General features: G+C 41.8%; 1 protein-coding gene across 2 annotated transcripts; it reads left to right on the top strand.

Annotated features, from left to right (window-relative positions):
• Positions 1 to 712: 712 nt before the first annotated feature.
• LOC115145717 (hypermethylated in cancer 1 protein-like) lies at positions 713 to 15257 on the top strand. 2 transcript variants are annotated; one of them, XR_010459702.1, is made up of 7 exons: positions 713 to 1158; positions 1907 to 2037; positions 2227 to 2394; positions 12645 to 12806; positions 13249 to 13345; positions 13547 to 13712; positions 14503 to 15257. XR_010459702.1 is itself a non-coding variant. In XM_029687180.2 (3 exons), exons 1-3 carry the CDS (start codon positions 876 to 878, stop codon positions 3427 to 3429), a joined length of 1617 nt encoding a protein of 538 aa, XP_029543040.2. In that variant the 5' UTR covers positions 713 to 875; the 3' UTR covers positions 3430 to 4073. The 2 variants fall into 2 exon arrangements, 1 of the variants encoding a protein (XP_029543040.2); XM_029687180.2 differs by lacking the exons at positions 12645 to 12806; positions 13249 to 13345; positions 13547 to 13712; positions 14503 to 15257 and having other exon boundaries at positions 2227 to 4073.
• The last annotated feature ends 913 nt before the right edge of the window (positions 15258 to 16170 follow it).

Genomic DNA, 16170 nt, shown 5'->3' with positions numbered 1-16170 from the left:
CTAGAACAAGGACAGTTGAATATTTACCTAATGTGATGTATCTGGAATAAAGTCATTCTATTATTTTCTACTCTATTCTTGCTAAACACACTGTTCTTTCTAAACAAGTCTAGTCTGAGCTTGAAATATAGTGATCATGAATAGGAGATTTGATGTGTAATGTACTTCGATGGACCGTGGGCATACCTTTTTCATTCAACCACACCCTTTGAGCTATGATGTGAACCAATAAGATCCTATTGTAAACAGTGGCAAGAACATTGGGTCAAGTGTGAGTAGTAGGCCTAGGCCAATACATAGTGATACGAATTTGTGCTTTGGTAAGGTTGGCTTCTTAGCATTCATTGTCATGGTTATCAACTGTACCACAGTAATGGCATGTAAATCACTGAAAATAGCTGTTGTGGTGGCAGCTGCAGAGAAGTACTTGGATGTACAAGGTTTTACAGCAAAAGAGACTAGGTGTGTTAAATGAAAGAGTCATGTCCTCCCCAGGCCATCACAGCCTGTTGTAGGATCAGTTGGGGTCAAAGTAGTGAAATGGGGTGATGTTAATTACATTTTTTATTAAATAGTGGTGTGTATATAGGTGTAGGGTTAATTGGTGGTGCATTTTTTTTTAAAGTCCCACTTTTTATTTTTGTGTCATGATCGACCACACTCCTGTACAGTAGGTGGCGGCATGCACAAACAAATATGGAACGCCATGACAACAAAGAAGACCAAGAACCATTTCCACGTCAGCTTTTTTATTGTTATTTAGACGTTCATTAACATCCTGGAACTCATACTTAAACCATGTAGTCTTTAATTCACGTTTGATACAAGACTTGGTTTATAGATGTTATCGAGGTAAAGATAGCTAGCTGCTAACAATGGCTAACTGTGTGGGTTTTCACACTCAAATAGCCTCCATCATGGAAGTACTAGCGAATGCTGCCGTGGCAGAGATCTGTAAACTCGTAGACGACGACTATGCAGTGTTTCGTTTGGAAGTAACTCAAAGCCAAAAAGAAAACAGGGGATTGCGGAGGAAACTACAGCAACTGGAATTGAAGGTGTCACGGGAGCGCGCAGAGAGGACAATGCGAGAGCGCGTCCTCGCCAGTCGTCCCAGTAGTGTCAAGATCCTCGACCGATACAGAGGAATGGCAAGAGGTACACTTTGCAGGCCTAGGCGGCAACGGCCTGTCGCCCGGTTCCCCTCTGCACATATGTTTAGATGTATTACCCAGATTTGGGTCAGTTTTTGTATAGTATGCAATAATTCCCCTGATTTACTTGGGCATCTTATGAAAAGAAGAGCCAATATCATAGTGTAGCTATTGTACAGTCATTGCACCTCAAACCACAGGGATTCTATTTTGCTCACCATGTGTTAGCAGGTCACCTGTAATCCTATTGGCTACTGTTGTTCATGGGAATTTCATATATAGTGGGCATGCGTCTGGTGATTGTCTTCTTTTGCTTGATGGTTTAACGGAACTTAGAACACTGCTCATCTTGTGCCAAAGCTAAGCATCCCAACACATACTAACGAACCGATATAGCTAGTTGCTACTAAACTCCCACAGCACAGTGTGAATATCTTACTTGTGGAAGGTAATAAACAGCATCAACAAGAGTACTCCTTGTTGTGGCATAACCCACGCACCATACAAAAGATGGCCCACAACAGAATTCTTACCAGATTCTTGATTTACTGCATTTCCTATAATTTACTAAAATAAAAACAACGTGATGCATGGATCATAAGACATCAATCAATAAATAGTATATCTAGAAGTTATGAGAAGTGTTACCTTACATCCTTGTTAATTCTAGACAGTGTCTATAGTGTACAATATACCGTTGCATTGACCGTAGCTAACCTAACCACCTCTTTCACCCCCAATCACTCTCTCAGGTGAAGGACATCTCACTGGAGGGCACAGGAGCTTTGTGAAGCCAGCGGGACACAATACATGGAGAGATGACCAACCAATCAATGTTGATGAGGGGAGTGGAACCTCAACCCAGAACATTATCATGATAGAGGTTAGTGTAATAGTGTTATGTAAAAAAAATCAGTTACTTTGTAAATCAAATGTGGACGGTTTATTTCAAAGGCTCCCCTCAGCTATTCACTTGCTTACATTTACATCCTAATTTATTGTGAGACTTCCCTTTGACATTGTTATCCAATTCAACCAATGTACTGATAGTAATGTCCTCTTCTTGTGTCAGCCTGCAGATGCAGAGGCTGCAGATCCTGGGGTCAAGCAGGAGAGGTCTGAAGGAGAGGAGGACCCACGGCACAGCAGAGACAACCCGACTGGTGCGGCAGGTGATCCCCCTGTAGCCACAGAGGACACCGCCCCAGCGCTGCTCAGGTCCCAACGCAGCATTACGGAGGTCAGTGGAATGCCGAACACCGTCCTCAAGTCAGAGACCGACACAGAGACTTTAACTGTAACACACAGGCTCTTACACACAGAATCTGACCACAGATCAGACCCAGAGAGACAGGGCCTGGGGAGACTGGGCTGTCCTCCTGCCCCTGGCTCGGAGTATTTACCGGTATTTCATCAGAGCCACAGGATGGTTCATACCCGTGGGGATGGCTATGGTGATGAGTTAAACATTGGTGGTGATGATCCCTCTTGTTCTTATGCTACAGAGATGGACCCTGGCAACATGCCCTTGGGTTTAGAGATACAGACTGATCTGTCTAGAGGGGACTGGAACCGGTACAGCAGTAGTGTACACTCTGAAGGCTGCCTAGATAAGAAAGAAGAGGTTATAGTCGTAGATGAAGTGACTGTGAAAGTGGAGGGTGACGTTCCTCCCACATGGAATGCAGAAAGTCACCTCGTAGAGGGACACTCACAGGGCAGAGATTTCTTAGATTACAGGGGAAGCTTCGAGACAAATCTAAATATCGCCACCCCCTCTTTACATGCGTTCAGGGATCTAGACCCAGTGTCCGCGTCGATGGGGCCTTCCGATTCACATGGAAGCGTCCGTTTCGATCAGGTATTTAACTCAAACGACAGGGCTAAAGCCCTGGCTCCGGGAGGGGGAGCCACATCAGGCAATGTTAAAGAGAAACGGTTCCTCTGCATGTTCTGTAACAAAGGCTTCAGCTGCCCCCAGAAGGTGGAGATCCACCAGAGGGTCCACACAGGGGTGAAATGCTTCAGTTGTACCCAGTGTCAGATGCGCTTTGTCCAGGCTGGTGACCTGAAGAGGCACCAGAGAGTCCACACAGGGGAGAAACCCTACAGCTGCCCACAATGTGAGAAGAGGTTCTCCCGCCAGGACCACCTGAAGATGCACATGAAGGTCCACACAGGAGAGAGGCCGTTCGCCTGTACGCACTGCGGGAAGAGGTTCTCAGAAAGGAGATGCCTCAGGATACACCAGCAGAAAAACCATTCCACTCTATAACATAGAAAGGAACCATTCCGCTCGATAGCTTCTCACATTTAGATCAAACCCTGCATTAAAGACAAAGATGTCATTTTCATTGTTGTCAGCAGAATGGATCCACAGATGAATTTGGAATAACGAGAAAAACAGATTTCAGTGTTGAATATTCCTGGATAGAATATGCATCCAGACATTGTGTGATATACACTACCGCTCAAAAGTTTGGGGTCACTTAGAAATGTCCTTGTTTTTGAAAGAAAAGCAAAACAAATTGTCCATTAAAATAACATCAAATTGAGCAGAAATACAGTGTAGACATTGTTAATGTTGTAAATGACTATTGTACCTGGAAACCGTTGATAAAATTTAAAAAAATGGAATATCTACATAGGCATACAAAGGCCCATTATCAGCAACCATCACTCCTGTCATTCTTAGACTAGTTGAATATCTGGAGCATCAGCGTTTGTGGTTTCGATTACAGGCTCAAAATGGCCTGAAACAAAGGATTTTCTTGTGAAACTCGTCAGTGTATTCTTATGAGAAATGAAGGCTATTCCATGCAATAAATTGCCAATGAACTGAAGATCTCGTACAACGCTGTGTACTACTCCCTTCACAGAACAGCGCAAACTGTCTCTAACCAGAATAGAAAGAGGAGTGGGAGGCTCCGGTGCACAACTGAGCAAGAGGACAAGTACATTAGTGTCTAGCTTGAGAAAGAGACTCCTCACAAGTCCTCAACTAGCAGCTTCATTAAATAGTACCTGCAAAACACCAGTCTCAACGTCAACAGTGAAGAGGCAACTCCGGGATGCTGGCCTTCTAGGCAGAGTTGCAAAGAAAAAGGCATACCTCAGACAGGCCAATAAAAATAAAAGCTTAAGATGGGCAAAATAACAGACACTGAACAGAGGAACTCTGCCTAGAAGGCCAACATCCCAGAGTCACCTCTTCACTGTTGACGTTGAGACTGGTGTTTTGTGGGTACTATTTACTGAAGCTGCCAGTTGAGGACTTGTGAGGCGTCTCTTTCTCAAGCTAGACACTCTAATGTACTTGTCCTCTTGCTCAGTTGTGCACCGGGGCCTCCCTCTCTTCTTTCTATTCTGGTTAGAGCCAGTTTGCACTGTTCTGTGAAGGGAGTAGTACACGCCGTTGTACGAGATCTTAGGTTTCTTGGCCATTTCTCACATACCAATAGCCTTAATTTCTCAGAACAAGAATAGACCGCCAAGTTTCAGAAGAAACTTTGTTTCTGGCCATTTTGAGCCTGTATATAAAGGCATATATAAGCCTGAAAAGTCTGTTAAATATTGTTTGTACTGTGTAGGATATATGATGTTCACACAATTTCCCAAGACACCTTTTATGAGAAAATGAATGCAGTTTATCAAGTTCATGTTGACTTTTTTTTTTGTTGAGATGTGTATGTGTGGTTTTCATATGGTGTATTTTACTCTTGTTTAATAAACACAAAATGGGACTTTTCATTCTGAAGACTCTATAATAACAAACCTAATGCAATGGTAAATCTTAGCACTGGCAGTAATGCAATAGGTCCAGGGTTGTGTCTGAAATATGTTTGCTATTTTCACAGCGATAATTGTGGGTGCAGTAGCTAGTGGTGGCGAGCAAGGGCTGGAGTTGATGACCATGAGACATCCCGAAAATCGGTTTTCTCACGAGAACAACTGTAGCGTCCAAACCTTACCATAACCAAACACTCCAGTACAATAAGGTTGCTTCTCAACCCAATTTGTGGCAACTTTTGTGAAAAAGGTATTGAATTTATCAGTTACCACTTCCTTGTCAAATGTTAATTCCCCAATGACCTCCAGACCAACTATTTTACAATTTGCCTTCTGCCCATCACTGTTTAGTGAGTGCCACAACTTCTTAGGATTATTCTTATTTTCATTATTTTTGTTATTTAAATGTTTTGTTGACTTCAATCATCTGACTAGATTTCTTCCTTAGGATTATGTGTCTATTGAGAGGCTCTTCATCTTTGGGACTGTTATATTCTTGAAAAGTTGTGTTCCTTGATTTAATGGCCTCAAGGATTTCCTGATTCATCCAAGGTTCAGTTCTTTGTTTAATTCTTAACAGTTTTCCATGGAGCCATAGTATCCACAATGCTTAAGAAACATTTGGTGAAATGGTTACAACCCGTTTCTTTTTTTGTGTTTTTGTTAAAATAATATTTTATTTAAGTGTTTCACAGTTATTATCCATATCTAGACATTGAAGTTACGGGTCCCAGTTAACTTTGATCAATAAATGCATCTTTGTTATCATGGTTCAGTGGTCTCACAGTTATTGTGTTGTGACAGTGAGAGCCTTTTTCTTTTCTTTTTTTTTACCTTTCTTGTGCAGTAAATCATAGAATGATCACTAATCCCCAAGGGAATGACACCACTTTTAGAAATCTTAGATTTATCAGACACCAAGATCAAATCTATGAATGTTTGGTTGGGGTTACATACTCTAGTGGGCTCCTTTTTTAAATCAGTTGATGCAAATCAAATATCCTGCAAAAATTCCTGAAAGCTTTAAATAACCGTTATATCCAATGTTCCAATATAGACACGTTTGTTAAGTAGCTTACAGAAACGAAATAACAAAATCTAGGCCCATCTATTGCTAAATATGTTGAACATGTTTGCAGTCCACATTGTTATAAGTAATGCATGGCTTCAATATGGAAATACAGTGCATTCATACCCAGAATCGTTTCACTTGTCTATTTTCAAAGAAGGAAGCTAAGAACATTAACAGCTTCATAGTTAAGAACACCATAACAATATGGAAGAAAATTAAACGTATTCTACAAGAACCAATATCATTCACATGCCAAGTAAATGTTGAATTTTTTCAACCCTTTCTGAACCTGCAACCAAAAACAAGCTACATATGGGTAGTACCAAAACAAGGGATCTAATGATTGTCTCTTTACAGCAGAATCTGCAGAGATGGAATGGTTGTATCCCCATATATATATATATATATATATATATATACATACACACAGTGCCTTGCAAAATTATTCATCCCCCTTGGCGTTTTTCTTCTTTTGTTGCATTACAACATGTAATTTAAATGGATTTTTATTTGGATTTCATGTAATGGACATACACAAAATATCCCAAATTGGTAAAGTTAAATGATAAAATTTTACTTGTTAAAAAAAGTAAAAAACAGAAAAGTGGTGCGTGCATACTGTATGTATTCACCCCCTTTGCTATGAAGCCTAAATAAGATCTGGTGCAACCAATTACCTTCAGAAGTCACATAATTAGGTAGATTTCACACAGGTGGACTTTATTTAAGTGTCACATGATCTGTCACATGATCTCAGTGTATATATACACCTGTTCTGAAAGGCCCCAGAGTCTGCAACACTACTAAGCAAGTGGCACCATGAAGACCAAGGAGCTCTCCAAACAGATCAGGGACAGAATTGTGGAGAAGTACAGATCAGGGTTGGGTTATAAAAAAATATCAGAAACTTTGAACATTCCACGGAACACCATTAAATCCATTATTAAAAAATGGAAAGAATATGGCACCACAACAAACCAGCCAAGAGAGGGCTGCCCACCAAAACTCACGGACCGGGCAAGGAGGGCATTAATCAGAGAGGCAACAAAGAGACCAAAGATAACCCTGAAGGATCTGCAAAGCTCCACAGCGGAGATTGGAGTATCTGTCCATAGGACCACTGCCGTACACTCCACAGAGCTGGGCTTTACGGAAGAGTGGCCAGAAAAAAGCCATTGCTTAAAGAAAAAAATAAGCAAACAAGTTTGGTGTTCGCCAAATGGCATGTGGGAGACTCCCCAAACATATGGAAGAAGGTGCTCTAGTCAGATGAGACTAAAATTTAGCTTTTTTGCCATCAAGGAAAACGCTATGTCTGGTGCAAAACCAACACCTCATCACCCCGAGAACACCATCCCCACAGTGAAGATGTTGTGAGATGTTTTTCATTGGCAGGAACTGGGAAACTGGTCAGAATTTCTTAAATGATGGATGGCGCTAAATACAGGTACATTTTTGAGGGAAACCTGTTTGTCTTCCAGAGATTTGAGACTGGGGCGGAGGTTCACCTTCCAGCAGAACAATGCCCCTAAGCATACTGCTAAAGCAACACTTGAGTGGTTTAAAGGGTACCATTTAAATGTCTTGGAATGGCCTAGTCAAAGCCCAGACCTCAAACCAATTGAGAACACCAGCTTGAAGGAGCTGGAGCAGTTTTGCATCTAGGCAACTAAACTAAGATTTGAATCCGGCAACGTTTTGTGTATCAGTTCATAAACCATGTGCCATGGAATCGGTACATCAAAAACAATTTTGTATGGTGCAACCGTACATTGTTTTGGTCCTTAAATGAAACTGGTTTACTTTTTTATTTATCACAATTTTCTTTAGCAAATTTTGGTCTTTAATGCACGGCCGACAGACCTTCTCCCCCTTCCACTTGCCTCCTCCATTTAGATTTTTTTTTACCCATTTTTTGTGGTATCCAAATGTTTAGTAGCTATCTTGTCTCATCACCAAGGTTGAAACTTTCACCAAGGTTGAAAGTCATGCGTCCTCCAATACACAACCCAACCAAGCCGCACTACTTTTTAACACAGCGCGCATCCAACCCGGAAGCCAGCCGCACCAATGTGTCGGAGGAAACACCGTGCACCTGGCAACCTTGGTTAGCGCGCACTGCACCCGGCCCGCCACAGGAGTCACTGGTGCAAAATGAGACAAGGATACCGGCCAAGCCCTCCCTAACCCGGACGACGCTAGGCCAATTGTGCGTCGCCTCACGGACCTCCCGGTCGCGGCCGGTTATGACAGAGCCTGGGCGCGAACCCAGAGTCTCTGGCGGCACATCTGGCGCTGCAGTACAGCGCCCTTAACCACTGCGCCACCCGGGAGGCCTGCCTCCTCCATTTTTGTGGCAATGCTGCAATCAGTTGGTTGTAATTTTGGATAAAGCAGACATTTCCGTATTTATGTTAACCGCATGTGCGAAAACTCCACCTGTCCTATTTATATCACTTACTAAGATTACACCATTTTTATTTTAATCGATTAGTATATTTGAATTTAACCATAATAAACGATATATACAAAGGTACACTACCGTTCAAAAGTTTGGGGTCACTTAGAAATGTCCTTGTTTTTGAAAGAAAAGCACATTTTTTTGTCCGTTAAAATAACATCAAATTGATCAGAAATACAGTGTAGACATTGTTAATGTTGTAAATGACAATTGTAGCTGGAACCGGCAGATTTATAATGGAATATCTACATAGGCCAATTATGAGCAACCATCACTCCTTTGTTCTAATGGCATGTTGTGTTAGCTAATCCAAGTTTATAATTTTAAAAGGCTAATTGATCATTAGAAACCCCTTATGCAATTATGTTAGCACATCTAAAAACTGTTGTGCTGGTTAGAGAAGCAATAAAACTGGACTTCTTTAGACTAGTTGAGTATCTGGAGCATCAGCATTTGTGTGTTCGATTACAGGCTCAAAATGTCCTGAAACAAAGAACTTTCTTCTGAAACTCGTCAGTCTATTCTTGTTCTGAGAAATGAAGGCTATTCCATGTGATAAATTGCCAAGAAACTGAAGATCTTGTACAACACTGTGTACTACTCCCTTCGCAAACTGGCTCTAACTAGAATAGAAAGAGTGGGAGGCCCCGGTGCACAACTGAGCAAGAGAACAAGTACATTAGTTTCTAGTTTGAGAAACAGACGCCTCACAAGTCCTCAACTGGCAGCTTTATTAAATAGTACCCGCAAAACACCAGTCTCAACGTCAACAGTGAAGAGGCAACTCCGGGATGCTCCGAGTTGCAAAGAAAAAGCCATATCTCAGACCAATAAAAGATTAAGATGGGAAAAAGAACACAGACACTGGACAGAGGAAGATTGGAAAAAAGTGTTATGGACAGACATCTAAGGTGTTCAGATCACTAAGAAGAACATTCGTGAGACGCAGAAAAAATTCAAAGATGCTGCAGGAGTGCTTGACACCATCTGTCAAGCATGGTGGAGGCAATATGATGGTCTGGGGGTGCTTTGTTGGTGGGGAAGTGGGAGATTTGTACAAGGTAAAAGGGATCTTGAAGAAGGAAGGCTATCACTCCATTTTGCAACGCCATGCAATACCCTGTGGACAGCGCTTAATTGGAGCCAATTTCCTCCTACAACAGGACAATGACCCACAGCACAGCTCCACACTATGCAAGAACTATTTATGGAAGAAGCAGTCAGCTGGTGCTCTGTATATAATGGAGTGGCCAGCACAGTCCCCGGATCTCAACCCTATTGAGCTGTTGTGGGAGCATCTTGACCGTAAGAAGTGCCCATCAAGCCAATCCAACTTGTGGGAGGTGCTTCAGGAAGCATGGGGTGAAATCTCTTCAGATTACCTCAACAAATTGACAACTAGAATGCAAAAAGTCTGCAAGGCTGTAATTGCTGCAAATGGATGATTCTTTGATGAAAGCAAAGTTTGAAGGACACAATTATTATTTCAATTAAAAATACATTTAAAATCATTATTTATAACCTTGTCAACGTCTTGACTATATTACATTAGAATAGTAGAATGCAATAGAATGACCTTACTGAAGAGCTCAGTGACTTTTAACGTGTCACCGACACAGGATGTCACCTTTCCAACAAGTCAGTTAGTCAAAATTCTGCCCTGCAAGAGCTACTCCGGTCAAATGTTAAGTGCTGTTATTGTGAAGTGGAAACGTCTAGGAGCAACAATGGCTCAGCCACAAAGTGGTAGGCCACACAAGCCTTTGGGATGAATTGGAACGCCGACTGCGAGCCAGGCCTAATCGCCCGACCTCACTAATGCTCTTGTGGCTGAATGTGAGCAAGTCCCCGCAGCAATGTTTTAACATCTAGTGGAAAGCCTTCCCAGAAGAGTGGAGGCTGTTATAGCAGCAAAGGGGGGACCAACTCCATATTAATGCCCATGATTTTGGAATGAGATGTTTGACGAGCAGGTGTCCACATACCTTTTGTAATGTATTTGTTCTAATATTTGTTCTGTCTTTTCTGGTGGATTAAATTGAAATTGCAACCAGCTTTCTATTGCTTGTTTTAAAAATAGCAATGTTATGGAGATCATTTAATTTTCAAATAACTGAATGTAATCTGAATGGATTTTTCTAATCTGCTGGAGAACCAGTTAGGATTTAAGTATAGTTTTTGTATGACTGAAGCCTGTAGTGAGAGGTCCTATGCTTTCATATTTAATCATTTCTGCCCTCCAAATTCATATTCATTATAGAAATAGGCCCATTTTAAATTTGCCTGGCTTGCCGTTCCAAATAAAGTGGAACATAAATAAATGGGTAAACTGGGATATGACTAAAGAATTAATCAGGCTGATTTTTCCACAAATAGACAGGTGTTGTCCTTTCCATGGTAGCAAAATCTTAGCTACTCTGGCTAACTTTCTATTAAAAATGTTATGTAGTGAGAATGTATTTATTTCGCGAAATGAACATATGCTAAAAACACGAGCATATGCTTAAAGTACTTTGCTTCCTCCTTCAAACTGTTAGTTGGTGAATAATTTCTATGTTGAAGATAAAACAAATATTTGGTGCATTTTTCCCATATTCCATCCAGTTCGCTTTATTTTTATAATATATTACACTTAATTTTTCTTGAATAAGTTCCTCCACTCGGCATAGCCAGAAGAGGACTGGCCACCCTTCATTGCATGGTTCCTCTCTAGGTTTCTTCCTAGGTTCTGGCCTTTCTAGGGAGTTTTTCCTAGCCACTGTGCTTCTACGCCTGCATTGCTTGCTGTTTGGGGTTTTAGGCTGGGTTTCTGTACAGCACTTTGTGACATCAGCTGATGTAAGAAGGGCTTTATAAATACATTTGATTGATTTGATTGACATTTAAAAGTGTCCCATACGATAAGGGGATCTGCTGTACCTAGTTATTCTGTCTTGGTTAAAAACTATTTGTCATCCAGTAGGCTTAGTGTAGTGCTAGAGCAAAAACCAAAACGTGCACTCTTTGGGGTCCCGAGGACCAAGGTTGGGAAACATTGGATTCGACTAAGATCAACATACTGTATATTCTTGTATAAAACCACAGTGGCACATTTCCTATTGCCACAGATGGCCCAATAACAAGGTCCCCGAGTCCATATTCATCAACCCTTTTCCCGATCTCAGGGCCAAAAGATTGCCTATCTGCCCCCCAGTCATGCCCAACTATTGTCCTCATAAGATTGAATAATTTCTTACATTTAGTCTCAATACATGTAATATGACGCCTCCATGTAAGCTTTTTATCAAACCACAGCCCCAAATACTTCAATGCTGTTACCCTTTCCAATCATTGTCCATATAATCGAACACTGACATCTTCCTTTATCTTTTTGTTTCGCGAACATGGTTTAGATACAGATAACTTGAAACCCCATGATAAGGATAATTCCTCTGCTGCTAAAATAGCTCCTTGCCATTTATCTATTACAATGGCACCATCATCTGCATATAAGGCCGCTCCATACCCTGTCCGATATTCCCTAAGATATCATCAACGTGAATAAGGTGGGACTAATGGTGCTACCCTGTGGAGTTCCATTTTCCACCTCATATTCTCTTGATAACTCCGATTCCAACCTGACCTGGAAGGTTCGATCAAGCAAATCCATAATCCAGTTGTACATTCTCCCACCTATACACATGCCATTCAATGTAATCAGTAGACCTTCCCCCCACATTGTATCATATGCTTTTTATGTGTCAAAATATACTATTGACATCACTTCCTTCATTGCCAAAGCTTTGGTCACCTAGGCACTAACTGTAACCAATGCATCAAGGGTAGAATCCACTCTGAGATGGACCTAATAGTCCCTTATGTTCCAGATAATGCAGCAATCTACCCACAATCTACTTCTCTATTAGTTTACAGAGATTCATTGTAAGTGCAATAGGTCTATAACTAGCAGGACTGGATGGATCTTTACCAGGCTTCAGCTGATTTATTTTTATCCACAACACCATGATGGGTTTACAAATAACAAAGTAATTATATAACTACAGTATAGGACTCAAGCGTAGTGGGGATGGGTAAACACTCCATGTCGAAAGTGTGTTTATTATCTGTGTGTGCGCGTGTACATACCTGAGGCAGTGTATGTCTAATCTGTATCACCTCTCTTTTCCAGGAAGAGGAGGGTCCAGAGGTGCTGCTGGTGAAAGAGGGGTGTGAGGAGGGTCTGGGAAAGCCTCAGGGGAACATGGTCATGGAGGACAACCAGACTACATCTCCTCCTGAACCCACAGAGGATCCAGATAAGCAGCACAGGACCACACACAGTCTTATTGAGGTGAGCCTATTGTGAACTACTGGCTGAATGGTATTCGGTAAGGGCCTGTTTTCAAAAAGCCTCTCTGAGTAAGATTGCCTTTTAGATCATAATGAATAAGACTATATAGACAGGTAGGGAACTGATCATCGATTAGCACTTCTACTCTGAGACTTTTTGTGGATACGGGCCCAGATCTTGATACATTTTATCCTAAGTGTGGGACCATGCCTTTCAATTATCACACCATTTAAAGAGTGTCAAGTAATCAAATCAACTAACATGTTTGCATAGTACTCATAGCAATCCTTTATTGCCCAATCAGAAGATGCTCCATAGCAGGGTGCTCATATCATATTTATTGATCAAACATCCTCTCACTCTGTATCTGCATTTTGCTACACTCGCATTAACATCTGCTAACCATGTGTATGTGACCAATAAAATGTGAATTGACATGTAGGATAGGAAGCCTGAACTGCTGCTAATCAAATAAGAGACCATACAAGATGGATCAGAGAGCATTGATCTGCTGAGTGGACTAAAGATGGGGGAGCAAGGTAAGGGAGAAATACATATAGCCTACAGACAGTAATAGATCTTCAATGGGAATTTTCTTCATTCATAAAATGAAATCAATTACAACTCATGTTTACATACAAAAACACAATGTATGAACTTGACCAGGTAATTGACAAAAACTCCATATGTAGAGTTCTCTGCCATGTTTTTAAAGTCTATTTTCTAAACTCTTCCTGCAGGTGGTTGGCTGGAGGCTAACAGAGGAGACTGGGCGGCCGTCTTGGATTCCCATAGATGGGGAGGACATCACTGAGCGGGCCAGGACTAGTGGCGACATAGTGGAGGTCAGTGGATGGGACAGTGTCTTCAACTCTGGGCTGGGGAACAACACTGTTAACTGTCGGGGTAGGTTCCTTGTCAATCATTGGCTTATTCGTGAAATCAGCAGTCAGACAATATCTTCTTTAAGTAAATCAGTCAAACCTTTATTAATGCAATTTCAGACAGAAGTTGACAATGGAAACACAGCATGTGTGTTTCAGAGTAAGTTCTGCATCCCACCTAAGGGCGCAGCTGATTTTATACATGTGATCACTCCCTGGTGGTATGATCACCTACGTCAATGTATACATTGTATACAGCAATATGCTGAGGTTACCTTATAAGGTAACCTAGTACACTAGCTTCTCTGAATTCATTAGCATTGTCCACTGTCACACAAGATCAAAATGTCAAAACCAGACAGTGGTTACTTCTCTTTATCTATTTTCGGTCTGACTCAGACCTAGCCTGCAAGCACACTCTTACAACAGCTAGGGCTTAACCACAAAGACTAATATAGATGGCTTGTGCAACGTATAGTGGCAGAGTTTTAGGCACATAACAGTATCTTATAAGGCCTGCAGCAAAACATATGACTTTTAAGGTCCCCTTAATCAATAATGGGGAGGGTCTTTGGGACCCTAACCCCTCCATAACCACAATCAGAAACAGACAGTCGAACACAGGACAACAAACAAACTTAGTCTCCATGACAACAGACTCGCAGAGACGAGGGCAAGGTGTAGATTTGGTCTTCGGGGAGGTGTCCATATGCGGCGGGAGAGAACAGACACAGACTTGGCTAGCGATGCTCCGTCCTGCTCCTATAGTTGTGATTCAGAGAGACTGACGCCTCAGGTTTACCCCCTAACAGGTGCTGCCTTCAGCCTGCCTTCTATAGGATCTATCAACTGGAACATGGACCCTGCAACAACACGAACACTGCCTGACCTTTGTCCTCCTCTCCTTATGTTAAACCAGACCTCAGACAATGTGAGTCCCTCAACACTAAATGTAACAGTAGTAGTAATGCTATCAGCAGATCTAATGGCAAAGATAAGCGTTTCCCCAAACAGGTGGAGATCCACAAGAGGATGCACACGGTGGTTGTACACTTTTGGCTGTACCCAGTGTCAGATGCGCTTTGCCAATGCTTGTCACCTAAAGAGGCACCAGAGGGTCCACACTGGATAAATCTATTAGCTGCCCCCAGTGTGACAAAAGGTTCTTCCACCAGCATCATCTGAAGATGTTACTTGAAGGTCCACACGGGAGAGAGGTCGCTCGCCTGTACGCAATGAGTTTCTCAGAGAGGAGCTATCTCAGGAATGACCCGCAGAAAATGCACATGGCCCATGTATAGAGTATTGTGACATGTAATGTAGTCCTAGTTAGTTAGTTTGTAGTTAATTCTGTTGGTTTTGGATTTAGTAGGGAACTGGATGAGGTGAACTTAGGAAAGAATGAGTATGATGAGGCAGGGTTGATGGTTGGTGTAATGGCGTCTGTAAAAATGCTTCTCTGATAAAATGACAACCTTGTCCTGTTTGATGCCTGTGTTTTATAATGTGGAAATGATAGTGCCTTAATTGTTTTCTAGTGCCTTAATAAATATTCATGTTTACTTGACATGAAGATGTGTGTAATGTTGAACCTTTTCCAAAGTATTCTCAAATAAATGTTATCAAAGTGAGGGTACCAAATGTACAGAAAGGCAGAGGCTACGAATAGAGTTGTCATCCCCTCTTCCTCAAATCTATGGATCCAAATCGCATTCTGCTCTTGTGTTATTTACGCATGTTCAAGTTTCTCCATTTACTCACCCTCTTCTGAACCCAAAAGCAATTTGATCGATATGATGATATAGCCGATGTCTCTGCCTCATATGTCTGAACAGCTGCGATTTTAATGAAAGTTAAAGTATGTTAACTATGAAGGCTACAACCTTCTCTGTCTGGTGTAACTGATATTGCTGTAACAATAGTCTCAAACAAGACGGTCTACACATTGGGACAAAACAATTAGCGTTTTGTTTGATGATATAATCAGCCAAAATTTGTAGACCTCCACAAGTCTGGTTCATCCTTGGGAGCAATTTCCAAACGCCTAAAGGTACCACGTTCATCTGTACAAACAATAGTACGCAAGTATAAACACCATGGGACCACAGAACCGTCATACCGCTCAGGAAGGAGACATGTTCTGTCTCCTACAGATGAACATACTTTGGTGCGAAAAGTGCAAATCAATCCCAGAACAACAGCAAAGGACCCTGTGAAGATGCTGGAGGAAACAGGTACAAAAGTATATATCCACAGTAAAACGAGTCCTATATCGACATAACCTGAAAGGCCGCTCAGCAAGGAAGAAGCCACTGCTTCAAAACCACCATAAAAAAGAGACTCCACCACCACACAGAACACAACCAGTGGACAAGTGGACTGAACAACCTCGGTCCTGGTGGTCATCAGAGACAGAGGCTCCAGTCAGAGATCCAGTCTGGAGCCCAAACCCTTCTCTCCACAGACTCAGTGCAGGGATG

Source organism: Oncorhynchus nerka, linkage group LG18 (genome assembly GCF_034236695.1).
Source record: "Oncorhynchus nerka isolate Pitt River linkage group LG18, Oner_Uvic_2.0, whole genome shotgun sequence".
In the NCBI taxonomy this organism is placed as follows: domain Eukaryota; kingdom Metazoa; phylum Chordata; class Actinopteri; order Salmoniformes; family Salmonidae; genus Oncorhynchus; species Oncorhynchus nerka.
This window is presented reverse-complemented; position numbering and strand designations above follow the sequence as displayed.

Coding starts and splice junctions, on each gene's coding strand:
- LOC115145717 (XM_029687180.2), top strand. CDS start 876: ATGGCTAACTGTGTGGGTTTTCACACTCAAATAGCCTCCATCATGGAA. Junction 1,159..1,906: donor ATACAGAGGAATGGCAAGAG/GTACACTTTGCA, acceptor TCACTCTCTCAG/GTGAAGGACATCTCACTGGA. Junction 2,038..2,226: donor AGAACATTATCATGATAGAG/GTTAGTGTAATA, acceptor TTCTTGTGTCAG/CCTGCAGATGCAGAGGCTGC.